The sequence below is a fragment of the Macrobrachium rosenbergii genome, chromosome 50 (assembly GCF_040412425.1).
Source record: "Macrobrachium rosenbergii isolate ZJJX-2024 chromosome 50, ASM4041242v1, whole genome shotgun sequence".
Classification (NCBI taxonomy): domain Eukaryota; kingdom Metazoa; phylum Arthropoda; class Malacostraca; order Decapoda; family Palaemonidae; genus Macrobrachium; species Macrobrachium rosenbergii.
In genome coordinates, this window is record NC_089790.1 from 16,550,001 (window position 1) to 16,567,500 (window position 17,500).

Consider the following 17,500-nt stretch of genomic DNA (forward strand, 5'->3'; position numbering starts at 1 on the left):
ACAAGCAATGAATTCGACATATTCGACAAAATATTAATCCAAGCACAAGACAAACAAGCAATGAATGACATATTCGACATTATATTAATCCAAACACAAGACAAACAGCAATGAATAATTAAACAAAATATTAATCCAAGCACAAGACAAACAAGCAGTGAATTCGACATATTCGACAAAATATTAATCCAAGCACAGGACAAACAAGCAATGAATACGACATATTCGACATAATATTAATCCAAGCACAAGACAAGGAAGCAATTAATTCGACGTATTCAACAAAATATTAATCCAAGCACAACACAAACAAGCACCGAATTCGACATAATCGACATCATAATAATCCAAGTACAAAAACAAACAAGCAGTGAATTCAACATATTCGACATAATGTTAATCCAAACACAAGACAAACAAGCAATGAATTCGACATATTCGACACAATACTAATCCAAACACAAGACAAACAAGCAACGAATTCGACATATTCGACATAATATTAACCCGCCCACGAGGGAAACAAGCACTGAATTAGACATATTCGACAAACATATTGATCCAAGCACAAGAGAAGCAAGCAATTATTTCGACATATTAATCCACCCACGAGAAGCCTTGACGTCCTTTCGTCCAAACTGACTAAAATATGAGACAAGAGACAAATGTGATGGTGTGATGATTCCATGTGACCACAGGGGGGGAGAAGCGAAAAACTCATTCTGATGAATATGATGAATATGATGGCTCCAGATTGCTATAAATAATAAGGGGGGAGAAGTGTGTGTAGGAAGTAGCGTATATTGTATATCAAATGACATTTACTGGTGGTGTGCCTGCCTACTTGGGAAATGTTTGCTAAAGCGTTCGTCTTCTACAAAATATATGAGAATGTTGAGTGGGTTTAAACACACACAGACACATAATACTGTATATACATACACACATATATACTGTATATGTATATATATAATATATATATATTATATATATATATATATATATATATATATATATATATATATATATATATATATATATATATATATATATATATATATATCCAAGTTAATTTCCCATCTTCTTCGTTGCTGTCTACATATTTGTTCATTCAATACTGACAACTGTTTTTGTCAATAGAATATTCACGAAATCGGACATACTTGCGATCAGTTGGCTGTCAAGAGTACGATAATGCAGTATAGAGCCTTATTAAGTATGTATGTATGTATATATATACAGTATATATATATATATATACATATATATACTTAATCATACATTGGCCTGTCCAGATATACTAAACGTAATCAAAATACTTTTAAGTCACTATGGGTAAAGCCATTGCTAAGAAGTCCTTGTTTAAAAGAACAAAATAAAACATGCAAAAAAATACAGCTTAAAAAATTGCAAACAAAACTGGCAGTGGAATATTCAGCAAACAAATGGAGCCAGGCGTCCATATATCTCTCTCGACAGACCACTTAAATGCTTCACAATATTCAATTGCAAATTTCATTCTTTCACGAATAGCTTTTTTTTTTTTACTGTAATGGTGCATATCATGACAGTACAATTATCATTTAATTTCGCTCAAAATGAACAAGTCTTAATGAGAGAGTTTAATTGTGAAAAAGGCTTAGAAGTAGAGCCAGAAGATGATAAGGTAATGAGATTGGGAAATAACTTACAGATGAAATTCTGTCATGGTTCAACATTAATTTTTTTCCTGTGTTTTGTCTTCCACAAAACTCCACTCACCTCCAGCCACCAGTTTCAGAGTTCTGGGTCTTCCTGTCATGCTCTATGCTCCTAGGAGAAGGACATGTCCAAACCATCTCCGTCTCCCTTTCATCATTATCTCATTTACATAGTTCCTCGTTGGACGGTCGGTATAGTTCTCGGCTAGCACTCTGCTAGGCCCGCATTCGAGTCTCCGGCCGGCCAATGAAGAATTAGAGGAATTTATTTCTGGTGATAGAAATTCACTTCTCGGTATAATGCGGTTCGGATTCCACAATAAGCTGAAGGTCCCCTTGCTAGGTAACCAATTGGTTCTTAGCCACGTAAAATAGGTCTAACCCTTCGGGCCAGCCCTAGGAGAGCTGTTAATTAGCTCAGTGGTCTGGTTAAACTAAGGTATACTTAACTTTTTTTTTATCTAATTTACATAAGGAATGTCTTTTACCTGCCAACCCAACGGACCATGTACTGAACTATATTTCCAAATAACTGAAGGCTTTATCTTAAGGAACGTTGGTTCTGGTCAATATCTGGATGGTAACCACCAAGAAATGCGAAGGGTAGTCTGGACAAAGGCCTCTGAACATCTGTAAGGCAAGGCGTGTGGATAGCAACCCCATCCTAACATGTTATGTGAAGATCGGAAGGGCAGCTCTATATAGAGCCAATATTACACTATAGTGGACTGAGCCTATGATTATATATATGTGTATATATAATATATATATATATATATATATATATATATATATATATATATATATATATATGTAAATATACATACAAAATTATATAAATATATATATATGCATATTTATTATATACATTTACATACTATAATCACATGGATAATTATACTTAAATCCCTACTACCAAGAAATCCCACTATACCAAAAACACAATACAAAACAGTAATCCCCTCACAAAAAAAAATCCGTAATGCAAATTGTGGGAAACGGTTCTCTCTCCCCTCTCTCTCTCTCCTTCAGTTCCCCGAAGAAAAGGCTTTGTGAAGGAGGGACGGAGGGAGGAAGGGGAATCCTGACATCTATTTCCCTCCCTCCCTCTTCCCCCTCCCTCCCTCCCTCTCAGTTTCCCTTCTCGAGTGGCTAAGTAAAATTTGATTAGCGGACGGAATACGTAAAGGAGAAGAAGGCCGTCTCTGCCCGGACGTCGATATCTCGCAGAAGTCATTAGGGTCCTTCAATTTTGTATAAGGCTGGAGACGCCGTCAAGAATAGGGAAAAGGATCTGTGCTGAGAGAAACGTCTTATTCTGATATCCGGAAGGGTAACCCGATGCAGATAATGGAAGACTGAAACAGAGCAAACGGAATGGAATGGAATGTGAAATTTAGGCCAAAGGCCAAGCACTGTGGCCTATGAGGTCATCCAGCGCTGAAAGGGAAATTCAGAATAAAAAGGTTTGAAAGGTGTTATAGGAGGAAAACCTTTCGCAGCTGCATTCAGAAACAATTGTTAGGAATAGAACAGAACAGAATGTGCAATTTAGGTCAAAGGCCAAGCACTATGACCTGTGAGGTCATTCAGCGCTGAAACTGAGAGTAAAAAGGTTTGGAAGATGTAACGGGAGTAAAACCTTTTCCAGTTGCACTGTGACACAATTGTCAAGAAAGGGTTGAGGAAAGTAAGATGGCAGGAAGAGAATATGAACGGAGGTAAAGCAAAAGGAATGAAAGGGGTTGCAGCAGCTAGGGGCCTAAGGAAGGAAATCTGCAAAGAACCTTAAGTAATGATGATAAAATTGGAAAACAAATAATAATGACGATGAAGAGAGAGAAAGAGAGATATGAGAAACAATACTGAAAAAATGATCAAGTAAGAGATAAGAGAAACAATACTAAAATAAAATCTTTAAAAAAAATTGTGAGTAAAGATGAAACAACAATTACATAAAATAAAATAAACACACACAGACACTCAAGTAACAAACAACCTGAGAAACAATACTGAAAAAATGTTGATGAAGGAAGAGATGAGAAGCAATACTAAAAAAAATCTTTAAAAATAATTGTGAATAAAGATGAAACAACAATTATATAAAATAAAATAAACAGACACACACATACAGACACTCAAGTAACAAACAACCTGAGAAACAATACTGAAAAAAATTATGATTAAGGAAGAGATGTGAGAAACAATGCTAAAAAATCTGTAAAATTAATTGTGAATAAAGATGAAACAACAATTATATAAAATAAACAGACACACACAGAGACACTCAAGTAACAAACAACCTGAAGAAACAATACTGAAAAAATAATGATGAAGAGAAGTGAGAAACAATGCTAAAAAAAATCTGTAAAAAAATTGTGAGTAAAGATGAAACAACAATTATAGAAAATAAAATAAACAGACACACACCCACACACACAGACTCAAGTAACAAACAACCTACGTTTTCCAAGAAGGCAATTCAACCCAGTTACACAAACAGACTGATTACTTAGGAAGACTAATATAAGAATCATTAGGGAGTCTAACTGGAGATCATTTGCTGGGATTTAACATTCAGGGACATTCAACTCGAATGTCGTTGGGGAAAATTCATAAAACTCAATTTCTTTATCTCCAGTTTTCGTTTTAAAATTTTTTTTTTAGTTTTCGTTTTTATCTATTTATTTTTACGACTTCGTGACGTGAAAAAATACAGATTTAACATTGTTTGTGCTAAAGAGAATTTACTTTTTTGAAGAATGAATGTAAAATAAATTAGGCCAAATTACATTATTATTATTATTATTATTATTATTATTATTATTATTATTATTATTATTATTATTATTATTATTATTCAGAGGATGAACCATATTCATATGGAACAAGCCTGCCACAGAGGCCATTGACTTGCAATTCAAGCTCCCAAAGAATATTATGGTGTTCATTTGAAAGAAGTAACAGACAGTTATGAGAAATACAGAAAGAAGAGATCATTATTGAAAAAGAAAAAATAATTAACAAAGTAATAAATAAATAGGAAAAAATGTAAGCAAATTACTATATTACAAGAAGAATTGTATTAGGGTAGTAATGCACTGCGTCTTCGCTTGAACTTCTGAAGTTCCAATTGCCCGACATCCTCACGGATGAAATTTTCATCCGCTGTTAGTGGGAATAAAATAATTTTGGTCTAACCCGTTCATTGGATTAATTTATCACAGTCCCACCTGTCGTAAAGAAAACGGGACTCGGTTAAGAAAACGGAACTCGTCCGAAGCGACCTGGAGAAAATCTATTTATTATTGAGACGGGATAAAAGATCTTACCTGTACTATGGTTGAAAACATTAACCAAATTATGTCTTAAATTTCGAAAAGCTGAACAATTATCGTTCACTATTCTGAGCACTGTACGTTCCTTTAGCTCTCAAATATATTTTCAAGGCTGCAATTAGAAATAATTTAAGAAAATACAATTCGAGTGAAATATCACCTTTCATCTTGATGTATCATTTAATAGTATATTTCGATAAATGCCTTTATTTAAATATATAAAGTTCTCCTTCTTAAAAAGATGAATAGACGTTTATATGTGTGTGTATATGTATATATACAGTATATATATATATATATATATATATATATATATATATATATATATATATATATATATATATATATATATGAATGAATGAAATTTACCACATCACCATTCATATACGAGCATTCAGCTACAAATGTCCTTTAATACCTAAAGGGGAACTGTTTTAGTTGATAATAAGTTCGTTGTCTCGTGGGCTCGAACCACGGAAGATAAGAACTCAGGACTACAGTGACGCGCATTAAACCACACGGCTATCAATATATGTGTGTGAGTGTATGAGTGTGTAGGCTATATACACACACACATTATATATACATATATATATATGTGTGTGTGTGTGTGCATTCACAATCTGAAAAGATTACAAATACCCGATAGTGTCAATCTAAAGAGACAACTGATGTAGCAGCCTACCACTGAAAAAGCAAACATTCACAGACCCCAAGACCCACAAGGGAGAAAAAATCCTCATTCTCACAATTAAATGAGAAATCTGACAGGCTTTTGAGAAATCTGACAGGCTTTACATAGTGATTTGAGATGAAGATCTTATGGAAAGTGTCTGAAATATTAGCGCCCTAGCAGGTGGCGTCTAGTCAACTGAGACTAGACACTCTCCCCGGGAACAGGAGTTTAAATTTTGCAGTACTTGTAGAAGGACGGGGAAAGCTACAGGGAAAGCATCAATGAAAGAAAAAAAGTGAAAGCACCTTACAACAAAGGGAAAGAGAATGTAAGGAAATGTTTATGTTACTTCTTGAAGAAGTATTTTTTTTTTTTTAAGGACGTTCCCAAAAGCATTTAGGTAGTGTTTTGAAAACAGACGGATGAGAGCATATATAGTTTGAAAGGGAAAGATAAAAAGAATTTATGTATATATATATATATATATATATATATATATATATATATATATATATATATATATATATATACATACAGTATATATATGTATATATATATATATATATATATATATATATATATATATATATATATATATATATATATATATATATATATATATATATATATATATAAATATATATAAAACATCAAATTTCCAAAAGCACTAAGAAATGTACATTATGCAACTGTTCATACTAATATGAAGTAACTGAATATAACATTTACTGGGTCTCATCACTATCAATCAGTTATTTACAGCTCATAGTGTAAATCCTAATAGTTACACTCACTCACACACACACTCTCTCTCTCTCTCATTCTAACCGCATGTGTCACCAGCACAACATCATATGACATCAGCAACCACATGATGTCCCGGTTATCGTAGCAAATGACAGCTAATATAATACCTAAGTTGAACAACATTCTCCAAACTTCTGAAACTGTCAGTCTCCCCTTTCCTGTCGTCAACTACCAAACTTTCGCGATCCTGTTACGCTCTCCCCTGACCTTTACAAAGGTCACGAAGGGAAGTATTTATTTAAAATAACGAAAGTTTCAGGGGCAATTGGAGGTGTCGAAATGAGATGATTTAAGAGGGTGGGGGGAAGGGGAATGGGTTGTCTATTATGTGCTAAAATGAGCGTTTACGTTAGGCAGAGCCCTGATATAGAAACTAAACTGTGGAAAAAAATATGGTTTTTCATCTGGACCAAAAACAAATTAAATACAGAAATCGATAAATATATAAAATTAAAATGCACAGTGAGCAAAGGAACACTGAACATACTTAACATTAGTCCGATATTTCCTGTGTAAACTTGATCCACAACTGGATTTGGCAGCAATTTCCACAGATATTTTGAAATGAAAGTTAGCGGCAGGTCACCAACAGGTCGCCGACAGGTCACCGGCAAGTCGTCAACAGGTTACCGACAAGTCGTCAACAGGTCACCGACATGTCGTCAACAGGTCGCCAGTAAGTCGTCAACAGGTCACCGACATGCCGTCAACAGGTCACCGACAAGTCGTCAACAGGTCACCGACATGTCGTCAACAGGTCGCCTACCAAAATACAAACCCATCAGATCTCGAATGTGAACAAACAGTTTTACTTTGAAACCAGCGAAATTTTCTGCCGGTTTTAACGAACGGTATTTTTACAGACAGCTTTGAAATTCCTTTAAAACCATTACATTCCGAAAACCTAAAACGTTTCCCGTATTACTTTGCAGAATAAACATACAAGATCTATCACTGACGGATTTCACCCTGCGCTATTCACTATTGACAAAATCGTTGTAAAGAGAGAGAGAGAGAGAGAGAGAGAGAGAGAGAGAGAGAGAGAGAGAGAGAGAGAGAGAGGAATTCGCTATACATACGTGATGTCTTCCGAAATGCGGGTCCCGTATTTTCCTTCATTAAAAGAGTATGGAGTGCGAGTTCCGTGGAGTTTTCGGGATAAACACTTGTCGGTAATGGTCCAAACACTTGTGCCGCTCTTCTATTAGAGCTCGAGAGATAGTGGGAACTGGGAGTAGAGAGAGAGAGAGAGAGAGAGAGAGAGAGAGAGAGAGAGAGAGAGAGAGAGAGAGAGAGAGAGAGAGAGAGGACGATGAACTGGAGATGAAATATAATGCGAAGTAGGGAAATGATAATAGTGGTATGAATTGAAAATTTATGTCATGATATATTCGTATATATATATATATATATATATAATATATATATATATGTATAACCTTTATCAACATGGTATAAAATATAAACAGAATATATTACATAGCCACGATGAAATTCCAAAACGAACTGCATGATCTTTTGACTTTACAATATGGCATTTTCAATTAAACTGCAAACAATGGAACAGAAGATTACAAAGAAGACTGTTTTACAAACATTTACGATTAAAGGGCTACATAACCCTTAGAGTGCATACAAAGGTCATTAAATTTTAGGTAGGTGCTCTTCATGTGAGGTACATCTGTCTAGGATTACCTCAGGTCATGAAAAAAGGAGAGGCAAAGGATATTTAGAAGGATTACCAAGACTGAACTTTAGCAAAACAAAAGTCTTTACTGACCATTTCTTTCCATTCAACGCCTCCTTTCATAATAGTGTAAATAATTACTTTGAATACAGGACTATGCTTGGTGGTACTTCTCCCACCAAGCTTTGTTTTTCACAAACCTAGAGCTCACACTACCTTCTTCTTCAAAGAACACAAGTAACTGTTCCTAGTTACCTATGTGTGGGGTATATACAGAAGTATCAGTGCCATACGTTTCAGATTTCATGCTCTGTCAATGTTGCACTGACTCACTCTGTCTGGAAGCCACAGCCACCTCTGGTAAGCTATATTCTGTACCAAGTTGTCCTGGGGTATGCTGTATTCTGTACCATGTTGTCCTGGGGTATGCTGTATTCTGTACCAAGTTGTCCTGGGTTATGATGTATTCTGTACCATGTGGTCCTGGGGTATACTGTATTCTGTACCAAGTTGTCCTGGGGTATGCTGTATTCTGTACCATGTTGTCCTGGGGTATGCTGTATTCTGTACCAAGTTATCCTGGGGAATGCTGTATTCTGTACCAAGTTGTCCTGGGGTATGCTGTATTCTGTACCATGTTGTCCTGGGGTATGCTGTATTCTGTACCAAGTTGCCCTGGGTTATGCTGTATTCTGTACCATGTGGTCCTGGGGTATACTGTACTCTGTACCAAGTTGTCCTGGGGTGTGCTGTATTCTGTACCAAGTTGTCCTGGGGTATGCTGGATTCTGTACCAAGTTGTCCTGGGGTGTGCTGTATTCTGTACCATGTTGTCCTGGGGTGTGCTGTATTCTGTACCAAGTTGCCCTGGGTTATGCTGTATTCTGTACCATGTTGTCCTGGGGTGTGCTGTATTCTGTACCAAGTTGTCCTGGGGTATGCTGTATTCTGTACCATGTTGTCCTGGGGTATGCTGTATTCTGTACCATGTTGTCCTGGGGTATGCTGGATTCTGTACCAAGTTGTCCTGGGGTGTGCTGTATTCTGTACCATGTTGTCCTGGGGTGTGCTGTATTCTGTACCAAGTTGCCCTGGGTTATGCTGTATTCTGTACCATGTTGTCCTGGGGTGTGCTGTATTCTGTACCAAGCTGTCCTGGGGTATGCTGTGTTCTGTACCAAGTTGTCCTGGTGTATGCTGTATTCTGTACCAAGTTGCCTTGGGGTATGCTGTATTCTGTACCATGTTGTCCTGGGGTATGCTGTATTCTGTACCAAGTTGCCCTGGGTTAGGCTGTATTCTGTACCATGTGGTCCTGGGGTATGCTGTATTCTGTACCAAGTTGTCCTGAGGTGTGCTGTATTCTGTACCAAGTTGTCCTAGGGTATGCTGTATTCTGTACCAAGTTGTCCTGGGGTGTGCTGTATTCTGTACCATGTTGTCAAGGGGTATGCTGTATTCTGTACCAAGTTGCCCTGGGTTATGCTGTATTCTGTACCATGTCGTCCTGGGGTGTGCTGTATTCTGTACCATGTTGTCCTGGGGTATGCTGTATTCTGTACCAAGTTGCCCTGGGTTATGCTGTATTCTGTACCATGTTGTCCTGGGGTGTGCTGTATTCTGTACCAAGCTGTCCTGGGGTATGCTGTGTTCTGTGCCAAGTTGTCCTGGGGTATGCTGTATTCTGTACCAAGTTGCCCTGGGGTATGCTGTATTCTGTACCATGTTGTCCTGGGGTATGCTGTATTCTGTACCAAGTTGCCCTGGGTTAGGCTGTATTCTGTACCATGTGGTCCTGGGGTATGCTGTATTCTGTACCAAGTTGTCCTGGGGTGTGCTGTATTCTGTATCAAGTTGTCCTGGGGTATGCTGTATTCTGTACCAAGTTGTCCTGGGGTGTGCTGTATTCTGTACCATGTTGTCCTGGGGTGTGCTGTATTCTGTACCAAGTTGCCCTGGGTTATGCTGTATTCTGTACCATGTTGTCCTGGGATGTGCTGTATTCTGTACCATGTTGTCCTGGGGTATGCTGTATTCTGTACCAAGTTGCCCTGGGTTATGCTGTATTCTGTACCATGTTGTCCTGGGGTATGCTGTATTCTGTACCAAGTTGTCCTGGGGTATGCTGTATTCTGTACCAAGTTGTCCTGGGGTATGCTGTATTCTGTACCAAGTTGTCCTGGGGTATGCTGTATTCTGTACCATGTTGTCCTGGGTTATGCTGTATTCTGTACCAAGTTGCCCTGGGTTATGCTGTATTCTGTACCATGTGGTCCTGGGGTATGCTGTATTCTGTACCAAGTTGTCCTGGGGTGTGCTGTATTCTGTACCATGTTGTCCTGGGGTATGCTGTATTCTGTACCATGTTGTCCTGGGGTATGCTGTATTCTGGACCATGTTGTCCTGGGGTGTGCTGTATTCTGTACCAAGTTGCCCTGGGGTATGCTGTATTCTGTACCATATTATCCTGGGGTGTGCTGTATTCTGTACCAAGTTGCCCTGGGTTATGGTGTATTCTGTACCATGTGGTCCTCGGTTATGCTGTATTCTGTACCATGTTGTCCTGGGGTATGCTGTATTCTGTACCAAGTTGTCTTGGGGTATGCTGTATTCTGTACCAAGTTGTCCTGGGGTGTGCTGTATTCTGTACCATGTTGTCCTGGGGTGTGCTGTATTCTGTACTAAGTTGTCCTGGGGTATGCTGTATTCTGTACCAAGTTGTCCTGGGGTATGCTGTATTCTGTACCAAGTTGTCCTGGGGTATGCTGTATTCTGTACCAAGTTATCCTGGGGTATATGCTGTATTCTGCACCAAGTTGTCCTGGGGTATGCTGTATTCTGTACCAAGTTGTCCTGGGGTATGCTGTATTCTGTACAAAGTTGTCCTGGGGTGTGCTGTATTCTGTACCAAGTTGTCCTGGGGTGTGCTGTATTCTGTACCATGTTGTCCTGGGGTGTGCTGTATTCTGTACAAAGTTGTCCTGGGTTATGCTGTATTCTGTATCAAGTTGTCCTGGGGTATGCTGTATTCTGTACCAAGTTGTCCTGGGGTATGCTGTATTCTGTACCAAATTGTCCTGGGGTATGCTGTATTCTGTACCAAGTTGTCCTGGGGTATGCTGTATTCTGTACCAAGTTGTCCTGGGGTATGCTGCATTCTGTACCAAGTTGTCCTGGGGTATGCTGTATTCTGTACCAAGTTGTCCTGGGGTATGCTGTATTCTGAACCAAGTTATCCTGGGGTATGCTGTATTCTGTACAAAGTTGTCCTGGGGTATAATGTATTCTGTACCAAGTTGTCCTGGGGTATGCTGTATTCTGTACCAAGTTGTCCTGGGGTATGCTGTATTCTGTACCAAGTTGTCCTGGGGTATGCTGTATTCTGTACCAAGTTGTCCTGGGGTGTGCTGTATTCTGTACAAAGTTGTCCTGGGGTGTGCTGTATTCTGTACAAAGTTGTCCTGGGTTATGCTGTATTCTGTATCAAGTTGTCCTGGGGTATGCTGTATTCTGTACCAAGTTGTCCTGGGGTATGCTGTATTCTGTACCAAGTTGTCCTGGGGTATGCTGTATTCTGTACCAAGTTGTCCTGGGGTATGCTGTATTCTGTAACAAGTTGTCCTGGGGTATGCTGTATTCTGTACTAAGTTGTCCTGGGTTATGCTGTATTCTGTACCAAGTTGTCCTGTATTCTGTACCAAGTTGTCCTGGGGTATGCTGTATTCTGTACCAAGTTGTCCTGGGGTATGCTGTATTCTGTACCAAGTTGTCCTAGGGTATGCTGTATTCTGTACCAAGTTGTCCTGGGGTATGCTGTATTCTGTACCAAGTTGTCCTGGGGTGTGCTGTATTCTGTACCATGTTGTCCTGTGGTGTGCTGTACTCTGTACCAAGTTGCCCTGGGTTATGCTGTATTCTGTACCAAGTTGTCCTGGGGTGTGCTGTATTCTGTACCAAGTTGTCCTGGGATATGCTGTATTCTGTACCAAGTTGTCCTGGGGTGTGCTGTATTCTGTACCAAGTTGTCCTGGGGTGTGCTGTATTCTGTACCAAGTTGTCCTGGGGTGTGCTGTATTCTGTACCAAGTTGCCTGGGTTATGCTGTATTCTGTACCAAGTTGTCCTGGGGTGTGCTGTATTCTGTACCAAGTTGTCCTGGGGTATGCTGTATTCTGTACCAAGTTGTCCTGGGTTATGCTGTATTCTGTACCAAGTTGTCCTGGGGTGTGCTGTATTCTGTACCAAGCTGTCCTAGGGTATGCTGTATTCTGTACCAAGTTGTCCTGGGGTATGCTGTATTCTGTACCAAGTTGTCCTGGGGTATGCTGTATTCTGTACCAAGTTGTCCTGGGGTGTGCTGTATTCTGTACCAAGTTGCCCTGGGTTATGCTGTATTCTGTACCAAGTTGTCCTGGGGTGTGCTGTATTCTGTACCAAGTTGTCCTGGGGTATGCTGTATTCTGTACCAAGTTGTCCTGGGGTATGCTGTATTCTGTACCAAGTTGTCCTGGGGTGTGCTGTATTCTGTACCAAGCTGTCCTAGGGTATGCTGTATTCTGTACCAAGCTGTCCTAGGGTATGCTGTATTCTGTACCAAGCTGTCCTGGGCAGAGGTTACATTTCCCAGTAATAATAATAATAATAATAATAATAATAATAATAATAATAATAATAATAATAATAATAATACTGTCGACTGTGATTCGAACCATTTCCATTAGATTTCATCCTTGGTTGCTCACTACAGGCTGTGTTAGAACTAGAAACCTCAGTTTTCAAAAAATCCCTGTAGCATAAATGCTTGTCACCATTCTCCCCAGGCACTACAATATCACAACTACTGTAAAATTGTGGGAAAACAATCATATGAGGCAGAGGCACTACAATACATCACACTACTGTAAAATTTTGGAACAATCATGAAAACTGTTTTATGGATGTTTACACACAACTTGAGAATATAATTTTACCTCATGTGCTTTCTAGCCTCATTTCATTTATCAGTGTAACTGTTTGTTAGCTTTATTTCATGTCACTTGCTATTTTCACTTGTATTTTCCTATTACATCTCGTTATTCTTCATATGACGGCATTCTGATAGATGAGAAACTATTTAACAACCTAACTTGACTGCTTCATGTGTTCCATAGGACTGTGCACTTTATAGTTAATAATAATAATAATAATAATAATAATAATAATAATAATAATAATAATAATAATAATAATATGCCTTCCAAATCAAGTTGGGCATTAATGAAACATTAGCTTATTTTATCAACGAAATCAATTACGGTTATTTATTTTTTAATTATATAAATCAATTTTCTGTGTATATATGGGATAACAGTGCTCTACTGTATCTCGTATAATACAGAGACGGGGATTTTTGAACACCGTTAATGTTAAATGAAGAGAGAGAGAGAGAGAGAGAGAGAGAGAGAGAGAGAGAGAGAGAGAGAGAGAGATAAATAATACTCTTGAATGCCGTAAATGTTGAATGAGCATGGTAGCCACGAAACTCAGAGAGAGAGAGAGAGAGAGAGAGAGAGAGAGAGAGAGAGAGAGAGAGAGAGAGAGAGAGAGAGGACATTAAAAAAATACTCTTGAACGCCGTTAAAGTTAAATGAACGTGGTAGCTACGAAACTGTGCATGTGTGCAAGCGAGAGAGAGAGAGAGAGAGAGAGAGAGAGAGAGAGAGAGAGAGAGAGAGAGAGAGAGAGAGAGAGAGAGAGAGAGAACAAAGTAATACTCTTGGATGACGGTAATGTTAAATGAACGTGGTAGCATGAAACTGTGTTTGTGTGTGAGAGAGAGAGAGAGAGAGAGAGAGAGAGAGAGAGAGAGAGAGAGAGAGAGAGAGAGAGAGAGAGTACAGAAAAAATAATACTCCATCGAAGAGTATCTAATTTTAGCGGAAGCGGGGTCGGCTAAATCGTTGAGAGCAGAAACAATATTGAAAAAAAGATGCTTGATTATGAATTCATACCGGTACAACGTAACGTACTTTTCTTTGTTTTTTTTCTAAGAGAGAGAGAGAGAGAGAGAGAGAGAGAGAGAGAGAGAGAGAGAGAGAGAGAGAGAGAGGGGGAGGTGGAATTAAATCAGCTAATGCCCAGGAAGAGTGACTTCAAAAATGTGTAATAAAAGAATTAGTTCTTGTTATCTTATTTTCAGAGAGAGAGAGAGAGAGAGAGAGAGAGAGAGAGAGAGAGAGAGAGAGAGAGAGAGAGAGAGAGAGAGAGAGAGAGAGAGAGCTAAACACTGGAAGAGTGACTTCCAAGATATGTAAAGAAGAAATTAGTTCCTGGTATTCTATTTTGAGAGAGAGAGAGAGAGAGAGAGAGAGAGAGAGAGAGAGAGAGAGAGAGAGAGAGAGAGAGAGAGAGAGAGAGATTATCCGTGTGGGGTCTAGATTATCAATGCCACTTCAATATCTTGATACTATGTTCAAATTCACAATGTGTTTGAAGTATCTTGAAATCAAAAAGTACAACTATCTTTGAAATCCGATACAAATTTCCTATAGATATACAGTATATTTTTATTCGAAAAACATGGCTTTAAAGCTGAAAATAAAAAAGAAGAAAATAAAATTCAAAATAAAAAAGAATATTAAATATAAGACAAATCCATTCTTCACCTCATTACAGATGTACACTACTCGGAAATTTCTTTTCCAAAGTAAAATCATAATTAAAAAAAAAGTCTCGGAAGCAGAACTATTTTCATATTTTACCCCAGCGTCAATTACCTGTAATGACAGGAACTCAAACTTTGATCGCATTACTAAAATCATGCAACTCACACCTGGCCAGAGCAAGGACAAACGAACGCCCAACATAGGAAACATACTAGAAAACAATCTATCAGGAAAAAAAAAAACACAATCTCAGTGTAAGGCCGAATTCATCTAGAGAAAAGTAAGACTAACGTTAAAAACTGACTATAACTTTTCGATGGAGAAATGTGAAATAAAACCTCTTTCATGCAAGGAAAAAAAGACTTCGGTGTATTGTCGAATTCCTCCAGAGAAAAATGAGCAAACCTTAAGAATCGACAATAGAACTTTTCGATGCAAATGTGTGGAAAAAATAAAAATAACTCTCTTATGCAAATGACTTGCAAAAGTAATTAGCACTTAAAAGGCAGAGATTTTGTCGCTATCAGAGAATTATTAATGAGGCGTTGGGTAAAAATAATAATAACGGTTCAAAAGCAATTAGCTTGAGAGAGAGAGAGAGAGAGAGAGAGAGAGAGAGAGAGAGAGAGAGATAAGAGAATAATATTAATAAATGATCTCTTCTTTCTGTATCTCCTATTATCTTCTATTATTTCTTTCAAATTAACATCATAATATTAATATTCTTTGGAAGCTTGAATTTCAAGTCAGTGGCCCTGTGATGGGCTTCTTCCATATGAGTAGGGTTCGTCTTCTGAATAATAATAATAATAATAATAATAATAATAATAATAATAATAATAATAATAATAATAATAATAATAATATTATTATTATTATTATCATTATCATTATTATTATACAATTAATAAATTAATTAATTAATATATAAACAAATAAATGTCAGAATTAAGCCTAAAAAATACCAAATTTATTAGAAGACTTTATTAAACCGAAGTAATAATTATTTAAAGAACTCAGCAATAATAATAATAATAATAATAATAATAATAATAATAATAATAATAATAAGACAGAATTAAAATTAAAAATACCACATCGATCACAGAATAATACCATGAAATAACACTCGTTTAAAGAACTCAGAAATAATAATAATAATAATAATAATAATAATAATAATAATAATAACAAAAAGCCCAGAATTACGAGAATTTAATAACACGAAATAACACCCATTTAAACAAACTAAACACCATTCTGAAAAAAATAAAGAAAAAAAAAAGGGTAACTCAAATTAAGATAGGATAATTAGGAAGAGCTTCAGAAGAAATATTGATAAAAGTGGAGGAAGACAGTAAAAAATCACGAGTTAAGAAATCCGGATACAGATCATCGATCACAGGTGATCCCTCGTTGATTAACCAAAGCGCGAAGCTTGGAGTGGTTCATCAGAAATGAGGTCTCAAGTGCTTGGAAGCAAGCACATGAGGCGAGGTATTGCGAGACCACTCAAACGCACCCATTGATGAGCGAGCACGCACACACACACACACATATATATATATATATATATATATATATATATATATATATATATATATATATATATATATATATATATATATATATAATATATATATATATATATATATATATATATATATATATATATATATATATATATATATATATATATATACACATATATATATATACACATAAATACAGACATAAATACTTACTTTCATAAAAACAATTCTTACTATAAAATACAGTTGAATCTGTAATATATTACTTCTGTATCTTTTGTCTTTCCCTAGGCTTTCCATGGACTTCTGTAGGCTTTCGTAGGCGAATATTTAGAAGTAATTCAGACGGCTTAACTAGTTTGCCTTTTTCTCCATTCTTAAGCACACCCAGATTTTATTTATTTCACGACTCAATACAGGAGTCATTCACGACTTTGAAATTTACTATACCCGGGTTCTTGCGTACGTGAGAGAATATCGCATTAACCAACCAACTTCTGTTTAATAATTCATCTTTGAATTAAATACAAAGCTAATTTTACACCTGGGTATTTGAAAGCTGGTTTCAAAGTAAGCATTGGGAAAGAACCCAAAAGCTGATATACCCGTTCAGGACCAAACGAAACCCACCCCAGTTGATGTTTGTACATCTCCGGTAACAAATAAATTCAACAAGTAAAAAATGCGCCGAAGTTTCTTTGGCGCAATCGAGTCTTCTGTACAGCCACTACAGTGTATAACCAAGGCCACCGAAAATAGATCTATCTTTTGGTGGTCTCGGTATAAAGCTGTATGAGCCGCGGCCCATGAAACTTTAACCACGGCCCGGTGGTGGCATATTCTGTATCGTTGCCAGAAGCACGATTATGGCTAACTTTAACCTTAAATAAGATAAAAAAAAATACTACTGAGGCTAGAAGGCAGCAATTTGGTATGTTTGATGACTAGAGGGTGGATAATCAACATACCAACTTGCAGCCCTCTAGCCTCAGTAGTTTTTAAGATCTGAGGGAGGACAGAATAAAGTGCAGACAGAAAAAAGTGCGGACAGAATAAAGTGCGGACAGAAAAAAGTGCGGACAGAATAAAGTGTGGACGGACAAAGCCATCACAATAG

The 17,500-nt window shown here is 37.3% G+C and overlaps 1 protein-coding gene across 1 annotated transcript in view; it reads left to right on the forward strand.

The window, feature by feature from the left end:
* LOC136832917 (uncharacterized) overlaps positions 1-7,319 on the forward strand; it is a 26,272-nt gene extending 18,953 nt beyond the window's left edge. Inside the window, exon 2 of the mRNA XM_067094575.1 lies at positions 7,064-7,319. Within this exon, the coding sequence (XP_066950676.1) occupies positions 7,064-7,319 (256 nt within the window). The remainder of the gene's footprint in view (positions 1-7,063) is intronic.
* Positions 7,320-17,500: the final 10,181 nt, after the last annotated feature.